The sequence below is a fragment of the Schistocerca gregaria genome, chromosome 1, assembly GCF_023897955.1.
Source record: "Schistocerca gregaria isolate iqSchGreg1 chromosome 1, iqSchGreg1.2, whole genome shotgun sequence".
Taxonomy (NCBI): Eukaryota; Metazoa; Arthropoda; class Insecta; order Orthoptera; family Acrididae; genus Schistocerca; species Schistocerca gregaria.
Window position 1 is genome coordinate 1,159,508,370 of NC_064920.1, and position 17,377 is coordinate 1,159,525,746.

General features: G+C 41.3%; 1 protein-coding gene across 4 annotated transcripts in view; it reads right to left on the reverse strand.

Annotated features, from left to right (window-relative positions):
- The window catches only part of LOC126284091 (integrator complex subunit 1), a 292,520-nt gene that overhangs the window by 117,425 nt on the left and 157,718 nt on the right, over positions 1-17,377 (reverse strand). For all 4 annotated transcript variants that reach the window (XM_049982751.1, XM_049982744.1, XM_049982760.1 and 1 more), the window contains one exon: positions 2,426-2,603. In XM_049982751.1, coding sequence (XP_049838708.1) covers positions 2,426-2,603 — 178 coding nt within the window. The remainder of the gene's footprint in view (positions 1-2,425; positions 2,604-17,377) is intronic.

Sequence of the window (17,377 nt, forward strand, 5' to 3'; positions counted from 1 at the left end):
ACGCGTCGCTCCAACTGCCAGGTGCCTCCCTGGGTTACACGCCGCCGATCGCTTCCCGTGACCAGTTGTCCTCCGAAATGGAACTCTTGCCCGCTCCGGACCATATGTCCTCTTCACCCGTCAGCTGCCCTGGCCCGATGGAGGTCGACCCTTCGGCCCCTCCTGTCTCTCTGCGGGCGAATACACTGCATGTTGGCGTGAACCCTGGAGCAGGTTTTCAGGCGTTTCCTAGCTCCCCGCGATCCGAACGGCAGGGTGCGGGTGGCACAGCCTTGCCTGTTGTTAGGCTCCCCACCTCGTTGCATACGTCAACATGAGGTCCTCCCCACGGCGGGCATAAGCCTTATGCCACAACCGTAAGTCGATTTGCGGGGGAGGAATGTGATGTCACCGCCAGACACCACACTTGCTAAGTGGTAGCCTTTAAATCGGCCGCGGTCCGTTAGTATACGTCGGACCTGCTTGTCGCCAATATCAGTGATTGCATACCGAGTGCCGCCACACGGCAGGTCTAGAGAGACGGTAGTTTAGCATAGCTTTCAGCTACGTCATTTGCTACGACCTAGCAAGGCGCCATTATCCGTTACTACTGATATTGTGAATCATGTACCGTCAAGACTGACGTTCATTATTAATGGATTAAAGTTAAGTATTCCACCAGCTACATCCATTTTTTCTAAATTCTAATTTCCTTGTCATGTTCCAGGCCTCACGCCAGCCTGCGTGAGCTAAAACGCGTGCCTTTCGGCCTCCTCTAGTAACATGGTGTTGGCTCTCCTGCCAACCACAACACTATCCACCCGTGGTTGTCACACCTGCAATGACGAGCAGTCCCTCTCAAAATATACCAAGGGTCTCACGGAAGCCTTCACTGACTGTAATTATCCTCCCATCCTTGTACAAAAACAAATCTCCCGTGCCTTATCTTTCCAGTCTCCCACCACCTCACAAAGTCCCACAGTCCGGCCACAGAGGAGCATTCCCCTCATAACTCAGTACCATCCGGGACTGGAGAAACCGAATTCCATTCTCCACCAGAGTTTCGATTACCTCTCATCGTGCCTTGAAATGAGAAATGTCCTGCCCACTATCCTTCCCATCCCTCCTACCATGTACCGTACCTACACAATATAATCGTCCATCCTTACACAACCCCTGCTCCTAATCCTTTACCTCATGGCTCATATCCCTATAATAGACCTAGATGCAAGACCTGCCACATACATCCTCCCACCAACACCTACTCCAGTCCAGTCACTAACATAATCTATCCCATCAAAGGCAGGGCACCTGTGAAACCACTCATGTGATTTACAAGCTAAGCTGCTACCACTGTGCTGCATTCTATGTAGGTATGACAACCAACAAGCAGTGTGTCCGCATGAATGGCCACTGACAAACTGTGGCAAAAAAACAAGTGGACCACCCTGTTGCTGAACACGCTGCCAAACATGATACCCCCATTTCAATGACAGCTTCACAGCCTGTGCCATATGGATCCTTCTCACCAACACCAGCTATTCTGAATTGCGCATGTGGGAACTTTCCCTGCAATACATCCTACGTTCTTGTAACCCTCCTGGCCTCAACCTTCATTAGTCACTGTCCTCACCCATACAGCCCCTCCCTGTTCCCATTCCAGCACTACACAGCCATCATTTCACCGCCACACCCAGTCGTTTAATTTCTTTTTATTTCTCTCCTTTCTGCTACTTACCCCTTCCCCCTCCGCACCTTCTCTCCTGCCCTCCGTGTGCAGACGTGTGTGCAAGTTGCGTTTGCATGTGCGTGTGCGTGTCTATTGCTGACAAAGGCCTTAATGGCCGAAAGCTATAATTGGGTGAATCTTTTTGTTGTGCCTATCGCGACTCAGCATCTCCGCTATACGGTGTGTAGCAACTTTCCTTCTCTGGTATTGTTACATAGAACTGTGGTGTGAAACATTCCATTAACAATTAAAAATGAAGTTGGAACAGGGGTGGAGGTGGTTGTGGGCCAGGAGCTAGTGAAAATTGATGTCATTTGTGGGACTGAAGGACATATAGTAGGGACAGTTCCCATCTGCATATTTCAGAATAGGTGGTATTGGGGTGGTGGTGGGGATGATCTAGACGGCAGTTGCAGTGAGGCAGTCAATACAGTTTGGGAGCAGTGGAAAGGATTGTGCACCTGATGTTTCTTTTTTCCTAGCACAGTAATAGGTAGAAAAAGTTATGATTCAAATATGGAAAATGATGATGTCATGATTCATCTTCCCCAGTACAAGACATCTTCCCCTATATAGTAAAGTTATTTACATGTTGAAAATTCAGAATTTCGGAAAGAAAAGTAATAGATTTAATCAGTCTATCGATGTTCTGATCTTACAATCCATTTCAAGCCTGCAAAATTGTGCAGTAAATGTTTAATGTGTATACCAACATACCTGTGGCAGAAGTAAACTTGTTTGTTCTGTTATGGTTTGCTTTGTGGAGGCTGCTGCTAAATACGATTCAAATTCAAGGATCTGTTGTTTCTCTACAGCAGCTATCTGTAGTTCTTTTGTTTTTGTCTCATCCAGTAGTTCACCAGACGACATTGTGGGTGGTGGATACTGAAAGTGGCTGTCATAAAACAAAAATATTAAACACCAAGTAGGTAAAAGCAATTCTTCTACATATAAAATATTGTTTGACACATTAAAACAGTAATTTATATTGCTCACCACAAGAGGGAAACTGATCAAGCTCCATCTGCTAATGTATTAGATTATTTGCATATTTTCTCACTGCAAGTTCAGTATCACCTGCCAGGCTACTCTCCGTGCAACAAGACAAGTGAATTAACTCTTCAAGATACATGATGATTATACAGGTTACAAGCAGGGCAGTCCATGTCAACTCACCTAGGCCTCCCTGCTTGATAAAGGTTGAAGTTTGTCGAAGCAGTGCTGGCTGAGACAAAGTCACTCGTTTTACTCCATGTGTGAATTTACACACACACACACACACACACACACACACACACACACACACACACACACACACACAGAGAGAGAGAGAGAGAGAGAGAGAGAGAGAGAGAGAGAGAGAGAGATACATTGTAATGGGATCCTAGAAGTATTTCAAATATATTAGCTACCCGCACTTCCACTTATAATCACAGATCACCTGTTTGCATCTTCTAAAGAATCCAATGCACTACAAGAACTGCTTCGATGGACATCATCAATGAGAGGTTCAGAGAAAACACTTAGGAGGAAATCCTACACACAGTCTCATTAAGAAAATCCAGGGAAAAATTACATAGACAGTCTCAGGTGGGAAGGTATAACCTGTTATATGCAGGGTGATTATAATTAAACTTTCAAAATGCAGTAGAAACAACACCACTGGTCAGAATGACATCAAATTGCAATGGAATATTATCAAAGAAGTGGAAAAATGAATGGCAGAAGAAAACAAATAATGTGAAAATTGATCAATAGATAGCACTGTATGTGTCCGAAGACATAAATGAAAACACCTGTCGCGCGCGTGACCCATTGAAGTTGGTATAAACATGACAGGTACACGGCTTTTCCACCTTTTGTGTCTGCGACTTTCACCACGACTGTCTCAATGCAGGATCGTGCTCTGCTTGTAAAGCTGTATCACAAGAATGATGACTGTGCACACGTTACTCTGCAGGAGTTCCCACCACTTAAGGGTTTGAAAAATGGGGTTAGACCGATGACTGCTGTGGGTCTGGAGGAAATGAATTTTGAAATGATGGGTTCTTTTGGTGTGCAACCTGGTAGAGGGAGGAAACTAATTGATTCGACGTCAGTGGAAGTAGTTGTGACAGCAATGCAGGAGGAGATAAGTGGTGGTATGCAAATGTGTAGTGCACATTGCCTGAACACTGGACTTACCCATGAGCACGATGCATAAATTCCTACAAAACAGCCTTCTTTGCTATCCATTCAAAATTACCCATGTGCAGGAGTTATTTCCTGTTGACTTGCCAGCAAAAGAGACCTTTGCTTTAGAATTTCTTACTCACATGGAAGTGGACAATGGCTGGATGTGGAAGATTTTGTGCACAGTCGAAGCCCACTGCCATCTGACAGGATATGTCAATGCACAGAATTGTTTAATATGGGCAATAGAAAATCCACATGCAAATCAACCAGTACCACTGCTTCCTGAAAACGTCACTGTGTGGTGCGGGTTTACCGCTTCATTTATCATAGAGTCATATTTTTTCGAAGAGACAGGTGCTTCCGGTCCTGTTACCTGTACCATCACTGGCAAGCCCCATGAGTGTCTTTTGCGCAACCACATAATTCCAGCTCTCCAACAGCAGAGATGTGTGGAGGGGATCATTTTTATGCAAGATGGCGCACCACCACACATTGCAAATCCAGTTACACAGCCGCTGAAACGCCATTTCAGAAATGCTATAATTATCAGCCACAATTTCCCTACAACCTCCTCCTGATCTTAATCCACGTTATTTCTGGCTGTGGGGCTACCTGAAAGATGTTGTGTTCAGTGTTCTGATTGCAAACTTAGCTGCTTTGAAGACATGCATTGCGCAACACATTCTGAACGTGACCCCGGAAACACTTTGATCAGTTGTGGAACATGCTGTTTCTCAATTTCAACTTGTTGCAGAAAACAGTGGACAGCATACTGAACATGTTTTGTGCCAGTCACATGGAAATTGGTAATTTGATTTGATTTTGATTGATGCCTTTTATGCAGTTTTTGGCCTTTGGACAATTATTGTTGTTGTTGTTGTTGTTGTTGTGGTCTTCAGTCCATAGTTGGTTTGATGCAGCTCTCCATGCTACTCTATCCTGTGCAAGCTTCTTCATGTCCCAGTACTTACTGCAACCTACATCCTTCTAAATCTGCTCGGTGTATTCATCTCTTGGTCTCCCTCTACGATTTTTACCCTCTATGCTGCCCTCCAATACTAAATTGGTGATCCCTTGATGCCTCAGAAAATGTCCTACCAACCGATCCTTTCTTCTAGTCCATTTGTGCCACAAACTTCTCTTCTCCCCAGTTCTATTCAATTCCTCCTCATTAGTTATGTGATCTACCGATCTAATCCTCAGCATTCTTCTGTAGCACCACATTTCGAAAGATTCTATTCTCTTCTTGTATAAACTATTTATTGTCCATGTTTCACTTCCATTAATAGCTACACTCCATACAAATACTTTCAGAAACGACTTCCTGACACTTAAATCTATACTCTACGTTAACAAATTTCTCTTCTTCAGAAGCGCTTTCCTTCCCATTGCCAGTCTACATTTTATATCCTCTCTACTTCGACCATCATCAGTTATTTTGCTGCCCAAATAGCAAAACTCCTTTACTAGTTTAAGTATCTCATTTCCTAATCTAATTCCCTCAGCAAAAACCGACTTAATTCGACTACTCCCCATTATCCTCATTTTGCTTTTGTTGATGTTCATCTTATATCCTCCTTTCAAGGCAATATCGATTCCGTTCAACTGCTCTTCCAAGTCCTTTGCTGTCTCTGACAGAATTACAATGTCACTCCATGGATTTTAATACCTACTCTGAATTTTTCTTTTGTTTCCTTCACTGCTTGCTCAATATACGGATTGAATAACATCGGGGAGAGGCTACAACCCGGTCGCACTCTCTTCCCACCCACTGCTTCCCTTTCATGCCCCTCAACTCTTTATAACTGCCATTTGGTTTCTATAAAATTGTAAATAGCCTTTCCCTCCCTGTATTTTACCCCTGCCACCTTCAGAATTTGAAAGAGAGTATTCCAGTCAACATTGTAAAAAGCTTTCTCTAAGTCTATAAATGCTAGAAACATAGGTTTGCCTTTCCTTAATCTAACTTCTCAGATACGTCGTAGGGTCAGTATTGCCTCACGTGTTCCAATATTTCTACGGAATCCAAACTGATCTTCCCCTAGGTCGGCTTCTACCAGTTTTTCCATTCGTCTGTAAAGAATTCGCGTTAGTATTTTGCAGCCGTAACTTATTAAACTGATTGTTCGGTAATTTTCACATCTGTCGGCACCTGCTTTCTTTGGGATTGGAATTATTATATTCTTCTTGAAGTCTGAGGGTATTTCGCCTGTCTCATACATCTTGCTCACCAGATGGTACAGTTTTGTCAGGACTGGATCTCCCAAGGCCATCAGTAGTTCTAATGAAATGTTGTCTACTCCCAGGGCCTTGTTTCGACTCAGGTCTTTCAGTGCTCTGTCAAACTCTTCATGCAGTATCATATCTCCCATTTCATCTTCATGTACATCCTCTTCCATTTCTATAATATTGTCCCCAAGTACATTGCCCTTGTAGAGACCCTCTATATACTCGTTCCACATTTCTGCTTTCTCTTCTTTGCTTAGAACTAGGTTTCCATCTGAGCTCTTAATATTCATACAAGTGGTTCTCTTTTCTCCAAAGGTCTCTTTAATTTTCCTGTACACAGTATCTATCTTACCCCTAGTGAGATAAGCCTCTACATCCTTACATTTATCCTCTAGTCATCCCTGCTTAGCCATTTTGCACTCCCTGTCGATCTCGTTTTTGAGACGTTTGTATCCCTTTTTGCCTACTTCATTTATTGCATTTTTATATTTTCTCCTTTCATCAATTAAATTCAATATTTCTTCTGTTACCCAAGGATTTCTACTAGCCCTCATCTTTTTACCTACTTGATCCTCTGCTGCCTTCACTACTTCATCCCTCAAAGCTACCCATTCTTCTTCTACTGTATTTCTTTCCCCCATTCCTGCTATTTGTTCCCTTACAATCTCCCTGAAACTCTGTACAACCTCTGGTTCTTTCAGTTTATCCAGGTCCCATCTCCTTAAATTCCCACCTTTTTGCAGTTTCTTCAGTTTTAATCTGCAGTTCATAACCAATAGATTGTGGTCAGAGTCCACAGTTGCCCCTGGAAATGTCTTACAATTTAAAACCTGGTTCCTAAATCTCTGTCTTACCATTATATGATCTATCTGAAATCCGTCAGTATCTCCAGGCTTCTTCCATGTACACAAGCTTCTTTCATGATTCTTGAACCAAGTGTTAGCTATGATTAAGTTGTGCTCTGCACAAAATTCTACCAGGCGGCTTCCACTTTCATTTCTTAGCCCCAATCCATATTCACCTAATACGTTTCCCTCTCTCCCTTTTCCTACTACTGAATTCCAGTCACCCATGACTATTAAATTTTCGGCTCCCTTCACTATCTGAATAATTTCTTTTATTTCGTCATACATTTCTTCAATTTCTTCGTCATCTGCAGAGCTAGTTGGCATATAAACTTGTACTACTGTAGTAGGCGTGGGCTTCGAGTCTATCTTGGCCACAATAATGCATTCGCTATGCTGTTGGTAGTAGCTTACCCGTATTCCTATTTTTTTTATTCATTATTAACCCTGCTCCTGCATTACCCCTATTTGACTTTGTATTTATAACCCTGTATTCGCCTGACCAAAAGTCTTGTTCCTCCTGCCACCGAACTTCACTAATTCCCAGTATATCTAACTTTAACCTATCCATTTCCCTTTTTAAATTTTCTAACCTACCTGCCCGATTAAGGAATCTGACAAACCACGCTCCAATCCGTAGAACGCCCGTTTTCTTTCTCCTGATAATGACGTCCTCTTGAGTAGTCCCCGCCCGGAGATCCGAATGGGGGAGTACGAGGTACATTCAAGTTCTAAGGCCTCCGATTTTTTTTTCTCCAAACTGGAAAGAGATAGAAACATGCGCATTGTTTAAAAATGAGGCCGCGTTCATTGTCAATACGTCCCAGAGATGGCAGCACCGTATGGCAGATGGAATTTTACCCCCAGCGGCGAGAATGAGAACTGTTTCAAATACTTAAAATGGCGATGTTTTCCTTACTTGAACAGCATGAAATCATTCGTTTTCTGAATTTGCGTGGCGTGAAACCAATTGAAATTCATTGACAGTTGAAGGAGACATGTGGTGATGGAGTTATGGATGTGTCGAAAATGCGTTCGTGGGTGCGACAGTTTAATGAAGGCAGAACATCGTGTGACAACAAACCGAAACAACCTCAGGCTCGCACCAGCCGGTCTGACTACATGATCGAGAAAGTGGAGAGAATTGTTTTGGGGTATCGCCGAATGACTGTTGAACAGATCGCCTCCATAGTTGGCATTTCTGTGGGTTCTGTGCACACAATCCTGCATGACGACCTGAAAATGCGAAAAGTGTCATCCAGGTGGGTGCCATGAATGCTGACGGACGACCACATGGCTGCCCGTGTGGCATGTTGCCAAGCAATGTTGACGCATGACAGCATGAATGGGACTTTCTTTTCGTCGGTTGCGACAATGGATGAGACATGGATGCATTTTTTAAATCCAGAAACAAAGCCCCAGTCAGCTCAATGGAAGCACACAGATTCACTGCCAACAAAAAAATTTCGGGTAACCGCCAGTGCTGAAAAAATGATGGTGTCCATGTTCTAGGACAGTGAGGGCGTAATCCTTACCCATTGCGTTCCAAAGGGCACTACGCTAACAGGTGCATCCTACGAAAATGTTTTGAAGAACAAATTCCTTCCTGCACTGCAACAAAAACATCCGGGAAGGGCTGCGCGTGTGCTGTTTCACCAAGACAATGCACCCGCACATCGAGCTAAAGTTACGCAACAGTTTCTTCGTGATAACAACTTTGACGTGATTCCTCATGCTCCCTACTCACCGGACCTCGCTCCTAGTGACTTTTGGCTTTTTCCAACAATTAAAGACACTCTCCGTGGCCGCACATTCACCAGCCGTGCTGCTATTGCCTCAGTGATTTTCCAGTGGTCAAAACAGACTCCTAAAGAAGCCTTTGCCTCTGCCATGGAATCTTGGCGTCAGCATTGTGAAAAATGTGTACGTCTGCAGGGCGATTACGTCGAGAAGTAACGCCAGTTTCATCGATTTCAGATGAGTAGTTAATTAGAAAAAAAATTGCAGGCCTTAGAACTTGAATGCACCTCGTATTTTACCTCTGGAATATTTTACCCAAGAGTACGCCATCATCATTAACCATACAGTAAAGCTGCATGCCCTCGCGAAAAATAACGGTTGTAGTTTCCCCTTGCTTTCAACCGTTCGCAGTACCAGCACAGCGAGGCTGTTTTGGTTAGTGTTACAAGGCCAGATCAGTCAATTATCCAGACTGTTGTCCCTGCAACTACTGAAAAGGCTGCTGCCCCTCTTCAGGAACCACACGTTTGTCTGGCCTCTCAACAGATACCCCTCTGTTGTGGTTTCACCTACAGTACGGCTATTTGTATCGCTGAGCCACGCAAGCCTCCCCACCAACGGCAAGGTCCATGGTTCATGGGGGGAGGGGGGGGGGGACAATTAAAAACTGATTTTGCCCATCCGATGTGATATGACCTTTCCCTTGTGTATGGATTTACATAACTAACAGTATCACACCTGTAAACTCATGTAAAACCTGTACACTCATGTAAACTGAGTAGCACAGTTTGCTTAACATCAACCTTAGGCATTATTGTATGATTCATTTGTCACTTGTAGTCAACCATTACTAAAATTATGATGCTTACAGTGCCATCCATTATTACATTTTGTGTAACTATTTGTTTTTCTTCTGCCATACATTTTCTCCCTTGTCCGATAATATTCTGTTGCAATTTGACATCATTCTGACCGGTGGTATTATTTCTACAGTGGTTTGAAAGTTTAACTGTAATTATTATTACCCTGTACATCACCTACACCACCTTCTACAGACTCATTGCTAAACTGAGAAACTTTTGTGGAGGTCTGATGCTGCAAGGGGATTTTTCAATGTGATATGGTGATTAGATTAGCACTAGACAGTGAAGTGCATGCCCGAAAGAGGTGGCAGTCAGATCCCTTCTGAAGCCTTGCATACGGCCAGCACAATTAGTCAAGCAGCTCAGGCTAACATCTTTACAGATTGTTAAACACCAGAAATGTCATCTCCATTGGCAATGCGGTATGACCCAATATTACAATTGTAAAAGTGTCATGCAGTCCAGGTGACAGTGAAGTGGCCCCTGCTCAACCAATCAGGAACTGAACTCTGTGCCATACCAGTTTTTCTACTCGGCCTTTATGTAATTTCTGCAAACAGCTCAGTTGTCCTAATTATTTTTCTTTACATGCTATATGTAGTCACCCACATTATAATGACGTGCCAATAGTGCTTTTGCCATGGTCACATTGCAGATGTACGTCAGAGATAGCTGCACCATTAACATTCATGTGTGTAGAAGCAAAAGACATGACAACATCAAGGGTAGCACCATGATACCTTATGTTGTTGGCCATGGTTCTTGGTATTACCATTTTATTCTTTTTCGGTTCCAGGGCCCTCAGTCTCAATCAACAATCAGCTTTCGATTAGGGCCTCAACCCTTAAAATCAGTAGCTACTAAACTGGATTTAAACTCAACTTAAAATCTCAATATTAGGCTAGGTAGTTCTGGAGTTAACATACAGCAACGTATCACAACCTTTCCTTTCTCCTGTATTATGAGAACCCCCGGTACAAAATATTTTTAGCCTGGATATACAGCATCTGAGTTTTCCATCCAACACATAGTTCAAGCAATACATAATACTGTTTTGTGTGCAGAAGTTGATTCTTTGTGTCTCCAACAAGCTCTACTATTTTCTCCTGGACTGGGAATGGCTTGAATCAGCAGTACATTAGACTTTTCATTTGGCGTTTGTTTACTTTCAGGTAACGATTGTTTAAATTCACGTAGCTCGTTAGATTACATCCATTGTAGGTTCATTATCTTACTGATTTAAGAATATAGTTTGTTATATTAATAGATCATTGTTTAAATTTTATTACTGTACATTGCCATGAGTACTAAGTGTGGAAGCTGCCGTAGGAAGATAGAATCGGGTGTGGTATGTGGGGGATGTGGGGGTGTTTTTCATTGGGGCTCATGTAGCGGGAAATTTGACGAGATTATGCTTTTGGCTCTCCCATGGAACTGTAGGTTCTGTAGTATAGAACAAGGATTCGTACAACAGGAGGAAAATATGTGTGCCCTTCAGGCTGAACTAGATTCGGTAAAAACTGAATTAGCTAAGTTAAAGGGGGAAAAAGACTGAGGGAAATGGGAATTGGTAACAAGTAAATCGAGAAAAGGGACCAGCCATGTAGATGTTGTCGAAGTTCCAGTTATGAATAAATTCTCCTTGTTACCTGAAGTAGGAAGGGAGAAGCTAAAAACAGGAGTAGTTGAAAGTAGGGTGCAGCAGACTATTAAAATTGGTAACAGCATTAGGTCGGGAAAATCTAGTAATAGGAAAAGAAAAGTCTTGCTACTGGGTAGCAGTCATGGGAGGGGTGTAGGCCAACTAGTGCAGGAGAAATTAGGAACAGATTACCAGGTCACGAGTTTGTTTAAGCCAAGTGCTAGGCTTAGCCAGGTGATAGAAGACATAGGACCACTCTGTAGGGACTTTGACAAGAATGATGAGGTGATAGTAATAGGTGGGGCAGGAAACAGCCTGGCTAAGGATAGGAATTATGATATTAAGAGTGACCTGGATAAAATAGGAGCTGCAACAGGATGTACGAATGTGGGTTTTGTTGAGGTATTGCAGCGTTATGATCAGCCCTCGGTTAACCCTTCTGTGTGGCGAGTTAACAGAGAGTTGAGCGAGCAGCTGCTGGACGGTGCAAAAACACACATTTATACAGTGCCTGTTGGTAGCATTGGGAGATGGGGATACACTCGACATAGCCTGCACCTAAATAGTCTAGGGAAGGATAGATTAGCTGATTTAATTGTAGGTCGTCTAAAGGGGGCCACTAGCACTCAAGGCAAAACCCCTGTGACCCGAAAGGGCATACGGGCACCTTTTTTAGGTTGAACAAAATGTCCAGAGAGGCAGCTCTTAAAGGTAAAAAAATAAATGGTTCGAATAAAGGTAGAGGAAACAGTTGTGTTAATATATTTCACCAAAATATCAGGGGATTAAGGAACAAAATAGACGAACTAATAATTTGTTTTGAGAATATTAAAAATACAACAGAAGTTGATGTACTGTGCCTGTCTGAACATCATATAACTACACAAATGGAAAATGTAAATATTAATGGGTATAAACTAGCAACTTATTTTTGTAGAGACAATGTGGAGAAAGGAGGAGCTGCCATTTATGTTAAGGGGGAACATAGTTTTAAAAACATAGAAACCGCAAAATTCTGTGTAGAACAGCACATTGAAGTATGCGCTTGTGAGCTTAAATTGGACAGTGGTAAATTCATAATTGTGACTGTGTATAGGTCCCCACTTGGAAATTTTCAAATGTTTCTTAAAAACCTAGATCTCTTGCTGCGTTACCTGTCAGAAAAGGGAAAACACATTATCATTTGTGGAGATTTTAACTTAACTTAGATTTTATTAAACACTCAAGCAAGAAGAACAACCTTAAACTATTACTTTGCTCTTACAATCTGACATCAGTCATTGATTTTCCTACTCGTATTGTACAAGACAGTAGCACCCTGATAGATAACATTTTCATAGACCAAGATAAAATAAAAGAAGTAAGCAACGATCCTATTAAGAACGGGCTTTCTGATCACGATGCACAGCTACTTTCAATTCATGACTTCGCTCCATACAGTAATGTGAAAAAAAAAAATAAATAAAATAATACACCCAATTAACCATATAACAATTCAACAATTTAAGGAAAGCTTGAAAAGGGTAGAATGGGAGGATGTTTATCGGGAACCTGATGCAAATGTTAAATTTAACTTATTCCATGATAAACTTGTGGGTATATTTGAAAACAGTTTTCCTAAGAAATTAGTGAATCATAATTCAAATAAACTTGATAAAAAACCATGGTTGACTAAAGGGATTAAAATTTCTTGTAGCCGGAAATGGGAACTATACCAAGACACTAGAATAAGTCGAGATGAAGAAAAGCTCAACCATTATAAGAAATATTGTAATATATTAAGGAAAGTTATAAAAAAATCCAGAAGTATGTGTATCAAGTCTGAGATTAGCACCTCTGATGACAAAGTTAAAACAATATGGAATATAGTTAAAATGGAAACAGGGCAACCAAGGTCACAGGACAACAGTATTACTGTTAAGCACAATGAAAAGCTTATAAATGAAAAATCACCGGTTGAAAATATTTTTATAAATCATTTTATAAATGTAGTGGAAAATATAGGCACCAGCTGCTCACCAGATAGGGCAGAACTATATATGAAAGAGGCATTCCCGGTGCAAACAAATGAAACTGAAATCCTACCCACCTCACCGTCTGAAATTAAGAAAATAATAAATTCACTTAAGAATAAAAACTCACATGGAACTGATGGTATCTCCAATAGAATACTAAAATCTTGTCCACACCTGATAAGTTGAGTTCTTAGCCACATATGTAATAGCTCATTGAATCAGGGAATATTTCCTGACAGATTGAAATATGCCATAGTTAAACCCTTGTATAAAAAAGGTGACAAGACAGATGTCAACAATTATTGTCCTATTTCACTTCTGACATCCTTCTCAAAAGTAATGTACTCAAGAGTAACTTTACACATTAGTGGGAATAACGTTTTAACAAAATGTCAGTTCGGTTTTCAGAAAGGTGTTTCAACAGATAGTGCTATACACACTTCCACTGATCAAATTTTAAATGCTCTGGATAGTAGAACATCACCAATTGGGATTTTCTGTGATCTCTCTAAGGCTTTTGATTGTGTAGATCATGAAATCCTCTTAGATAAGCTGAAGTACTATGGAATGAATGGTTCAGTACACAGATGGTTCACTTCATATTTAACTGGTAGAATGCAAAAGGTTGAAACAGTAAACCCACATAGTACACAAAGGGCATCAGATTATTCAGACTGGGGATGTATCAAGAATGGGGTACCACAGGGTTCTGTCTTGGGGCCTTTATTGTTTTTAATATATGTTAATGACTTGCCTAATTATATTCATGAAGATGCAAACTTGGTTCTCTTTGCAGATGACAAGTATTGTAATCAAGCCTAAAAAGCAAGAATCAGCTGAGGAAAATGCAAATAATGTTTTTCAATGAGTTATTAGGTGGTTTTCCGCAAATGGACTTTCATGGAACTTTGAAAAAACACTGTACATACAGTTCAGTACAGGGAAAGGCATAACACCGGAAATAAATATAGAGTGTGGGGGAAAATCTTTAGCTAAAGCAGATTGTTCAAAATTTCTGGGTGTCTGTATTGATCAGAATTTAAACTGGAAGACACACATTGACAATCTACTGAAACGATTGAGCTCAACTACCTATGCTATTAGTGTCATTGCAAATTTTGGAGACAAGCACATCAGTAAGTTAGCTTACCATGCATATTTTCATTCGTTGCTTTCTTACGGAATCATCTTTCGGGGCAATTCATCACAAAGAAAGAAGGTATTTATTGCACAAAAACGTGTTATCAGAATAATGTCTGGGGCTCATCCAAGATCATCTTGTAGACAATTATTTAAAGAATTAGGGATATTGCCAGTAGCTTCACAATATATATACAGCCTAATGAAATTTGTTGTTAGTAACCCAGTTCACTTCAGAATTAATAGCACAGTCCACAGCTACAATACTAGGAGACAAGGTGACCTTCACTACCGTTCATTGAATTTGACATTGGCACAAAAGGGGGTGAATAATACTGCCACAAAGATTTTTGGTCAATTGCCAAACAATATCAAAAGTCTGACAGACAACCAATCGGCATTCAAAAGTAAGTTAAGGAAATTCCTGAATGACAACTCCTTCTACTCCATAGATGAATTTTTAGAAATAGGCCAAAGAAATACAGTAAGCATTAACAATTGTACCGTATATAAGACTAACAATGATTATTTGGGATAAATGAATCTTGTGTACTTTGACACGTTCCACATCATTACGAAAGAATCGTGTTCATGATCCATGGAACAAGTAATATAACTAACTAACTAACTAACTATGTCTGCCTGATACCTTCAGCCTTGTGGGATAAGATTAAAGAAAAACTGGATCATTACATACTATATTTACTTATAGCAGATGTGCATCACCTTTAGTCATTGTTTGCAAACCAGGTGGTAAGATACACCACTGTAAGGGCTAAAAGGTACAGTAAATACATAGTCAATAGTAAACTTGTACCCCCTTCCAGATCATTATGAACTGCTTTCAAAATTGGCTGGGGAGGGGGGGGGGGGGGGGGGGGGAGGGTCAGTATTCTTCTAAAACCAATAATCCAGAAGCTTACTTTCAGCTTCCTTTGCACGAGGCTTCCAAAGTCACCCTTGTATTAAATATCTATTTGGCCTTTATCAGTATAGCAGTTCACCTTTATGAATTGCTAGCATACCAACAAACTTTCAGAAATTTCTAAAACAAACTACTGTCAATATTCCACAATGTGTAAACTATCTGGATTATACAATAGTGACAGGAAGAACTCAGGAGGAGCATACATCGAATCTCTTGAAAGCATTTTCAGTCCTTTTGAAAGCCAGGTTAAAGTGTAACTTGTCAAAATACTCCACCTTTTACCCTACTATTAAATATGTAGGATATATCCTTGGCAAAGGAGACCTTAAATCAAGGTCACAGAACATATCAGCCATTTCTCATTTTCTAATAGCAAAGAACGCATAACGTGCAGGCGTCTCTGGGCAAGGTTAGTAATTCCCCATATTGCAAGGGTAACTCAACTGTTGAATCAACTGTGGAGATTTCTTAAGATGAAGAAATGCCTGCAAACTGCTCCTGGCCTGAACCTGCGTCAGCCTGATTTACATCTAGTGCTGGGCATGGGCACACCACCTGACAGTGTTGCGGCCATTCTATCACATAAGTACCCAAATTGTTCAGAACGGCCTATTGCGTTTACCTCTAAGGCACTCATCATGGGTCATAAACAATTATCCCCAAATGACAAGGAGACACTGTTAATTATCTCTGGTATCCATAAATTCTGCATTTTAACCCCATATGATAAGAAGGCACTGTTAATTATCTCTGGTATTCAGAAATTCAGCATCTTTATGAATGGTAACAAATTTCATCATAGGTTGCTGCTGTCCATATTTGGCCCAAAGTCAAATTGCCTCAATGACATCTCAGAGATTACAAGACTAGGCACTTTTCTTATCAAATTACCACTATTTCATTTAGTATCTTACATTGGCCCAGCATGTGGAAGCAGACACACTGTCATGATTTTCTATGGATCCTGATGAGGGACTTGATAAATAAAAGACCAGTTGCTTCAACCCTGATTTGACATTGGAACAGTCAGTGGAAAAGTTTCCTGTCACTTCCAGATACATCACAGCAGTCACATATAAGGATCCACTCATGAGACAGGTTTGCCATTTTGTACAAATCAGCTGATTGCTAGCTGTTCCTTCGAGAGCCTCCCTGGAACTTTTTTTTCTTTTCATGGTGCCATGTCTTTCATCTTTTTGATGTCCTATTACTGAATTAAAACAATTGTCAGTGTCAAACAGTGATTCCAGAGATTGTTTATTAAAGGAAATCTTCTAAACACAGGTTGTATGCCACCAGATATTGTGATTCTTGCATTAGTTCCATTGGGCATTATAAGAATAAAGAATCTGGCCCAGTGGCATGTACTGGCCAAATATTTATCAGGATACTGCATGTATGGCTCCACAATGCCTAGCTTGTCAGATGCAGCATACTGCACCGCTTTTACCTACCAGCTGTGGTCTATGTCTACCTAGCACCGAGATTGGGTGCACGAGGACATGGCACCATGTGATTTTATTACATGCAAATTCTCATTTCCCCACATGTCATAAAAATAAAAACCATGACAGAAAATACCACTAAAGCCCTAGCCACTGTTTTTTCTACTGCAGGAGCTCCATGAACTCTGGTCACCAATAATGGGCCACAGTTTCATTAGGTTGGTTTTCAATGGTCCTGAACCTGAATGAAATCTAGCACACCACTGCTTCACCCTACCTCTAATGGCATTACCAAACATTCTGTGTGAACATTTAAAATGCAGAAGGAGAAACTATTAACATCCAAGTCTATTGTTTCTGCACTGCTTTTTTTTTATTCCCTTCCTGAGTAGCACCAATCCACGATCCGAGCCCCAGGGAAAGTCTTGTGAGGACACCCTCATAATTCCTTGTCAGATCTGTTCCAGCCTCCACTGGTACAGGACACAGCAGCCACACCTTTTTGGGTGGGTGTCCCCATCTTGGTGTGCACATTCGCACATACTCCTTATGGGATATGTGGCCCCATTATTGCCCGGCAGGGTCACCAGCTGATCATGGTACCCACACTCTGAGATACCCTCCACAGGCACTGAAACCAGCTCCAT